Source organism: Eurypyga helias, unplaced genomic scaffold (assembly GCF_000690775.1).
Source record: "Eurypyga helias isolate BGI_N326 unplaced genomic scaffold, ASM69077v1 scaffold29607, whole genome shotgun sequence".
Taxonomy (NCBI): domain Eukaryota; kingdom Metazoa; phylum Chordata; class Aves; order Eurypygiformes; family Eurypygidae; genus Eurypyga; species Eurypyga helias.
Window position 1 is genome coordinate 3419 of NW_010260236.1, and position 1460 is coordinate 4878.

General features: G+C 57.3%; 1 protein-coding gene across 1 annotated transcript in view; it reads left to right on the forward strand.

Annotated features, from left to right (window-relative positions):
* Positions 1 to 99, forward strand: part of LOC104512123 (protein lin-28 homolog A-like) — a gene marked incomplete at its 5' end in the record, with an annotated part of 1560 nt that extends 1461 nt beyond the window's left edge. The window contains one exon of the mRNA XM_010154979.1: positions 5 to 99. Coding sequence (XP_010153281.1) covers positions 5 to 99 — 95 coding nt within the window. The remainder of the gene's footprint in view (positions 1 to 4) is intronic.
* Between the last annotated feature and the right edge of the window lie 1361 nt (positions 100 to 1460).

Sequence of the window (1460 nt, forward strand, 5' to 3'; positions counted from 1 at the left end):
AAAGCACAGCAGTCCCCCAGCTCCCAGGGAAAACCTGCCTACTTCCGAGAGGAGGAGGACATGCACGGCTCGGCCCTCCCTCCCGAAACCCGGGAATGATGGCGGGTGGCGGCGAGGGGGGGGGGTTCCACTGGGGGCAAGGCAAGGGGCAGCTGTGGGGGCTCAGAGGAGGGGGGGCAGGGTGAAGGATTGGGGAGGGAAGACGGCAGTGCTAGTGGCAGGGACCTGGTGTCCCTGCACAGACCTTTTCCCCCCTGATCCCAGCCTGGGGAAGGCCCTGCTTTAATTGGGTTGGGTCATTCCAAAAATAAGGGGAGGCAGCGCCCAACATACCTCTTCCAGCTAAAAACCCATATTTGATTAATCTTTATTCTTTTCCTAAACAAAGCCAGGCAGTAGCGTCTCTGGGAGGAGGAGCAGAGAAGCAACATTTCAGGGAGGAGCTCATGGCTCCTTGTTCTTCTGAGCTTCCAACAGGCTCCGGCACAGCCGGAGTGAGCTGCAGGGGACCCGCTCCTATGCCTGCCCCATGCCTCTCTGTCCCAAGAAGGGAAGGCTGGCTGCAGAGTGCCAGGGAGATGCCCATGGGCCGGTCCCATGGGTCCCTTAGCTCCTCTTGGCTTCTCACTCGCAGGTCAGTGCGAGGATTTGCAGTTTTTCCATGGTCGCCCCATTGCTGAAACCAGCAGAGCCCAGACTTGGGCTCAGTCTAGAAGGAAATGGGGCACTTCTCGGCGCTGGGCTAACACTTGCTGACTGCCTGGGGGAGATCAACTCAAAACACGTTTTTCTCTCCCCTAAGCCTTCCCAAGTGCCAGCCCAGAGAGCCAAGGTGTTTTATGCAGCCACCTCTTCCCCTCTAAGGCTTCTCCCCATCTCTGAAATGCGGAGCTGGGGAGCAGGAGGGCTTCCTGGAGCAAAAATACTCTTTGTTAAGCCTTGGGCACCAGACACAGGGCAGAACCGGCTCCTGGGGATGTTGCTGGCAGCGTTTCCCTCGGGGGCCATAGATGCAACCCACCCAGGGCTCATGCAGATCCAGCCGTGGGTTGACCCAGACCCCAGGCTGCCTGGGTCTTCCCACGGGCCCTGGATCCAACCCACGCAGAACAAAACCACATCTCTGCTCCTCCTGCCTGCCCCACGCTCCAGAAACCGATGGCTCCTGGGATGAGCCTCCCCAGGGGTAGAGGAAAAGGGTGCCCCAGGTCGTTCGCAGCTGCTGTCCTCCCTTCCCACCGGCCCCCCCCAAGTCTTGCCTTTATTTATTGGCCCTGGTGGACAGCCCTTTTCCAGGGGCAGCCCCCCCCGTCTATGCCGAAGCCAACGCCAAGTGAAACCTGCACTAGGACGTGCGTGAATGACGTATCTTTGGGTTTGTTTGTCGTCTTTGTTTTGGGTTGTTTTGGGTTTTTTTTTAATATAAATATTTTGTTTTTGTATTTTTGTATATTTTAATC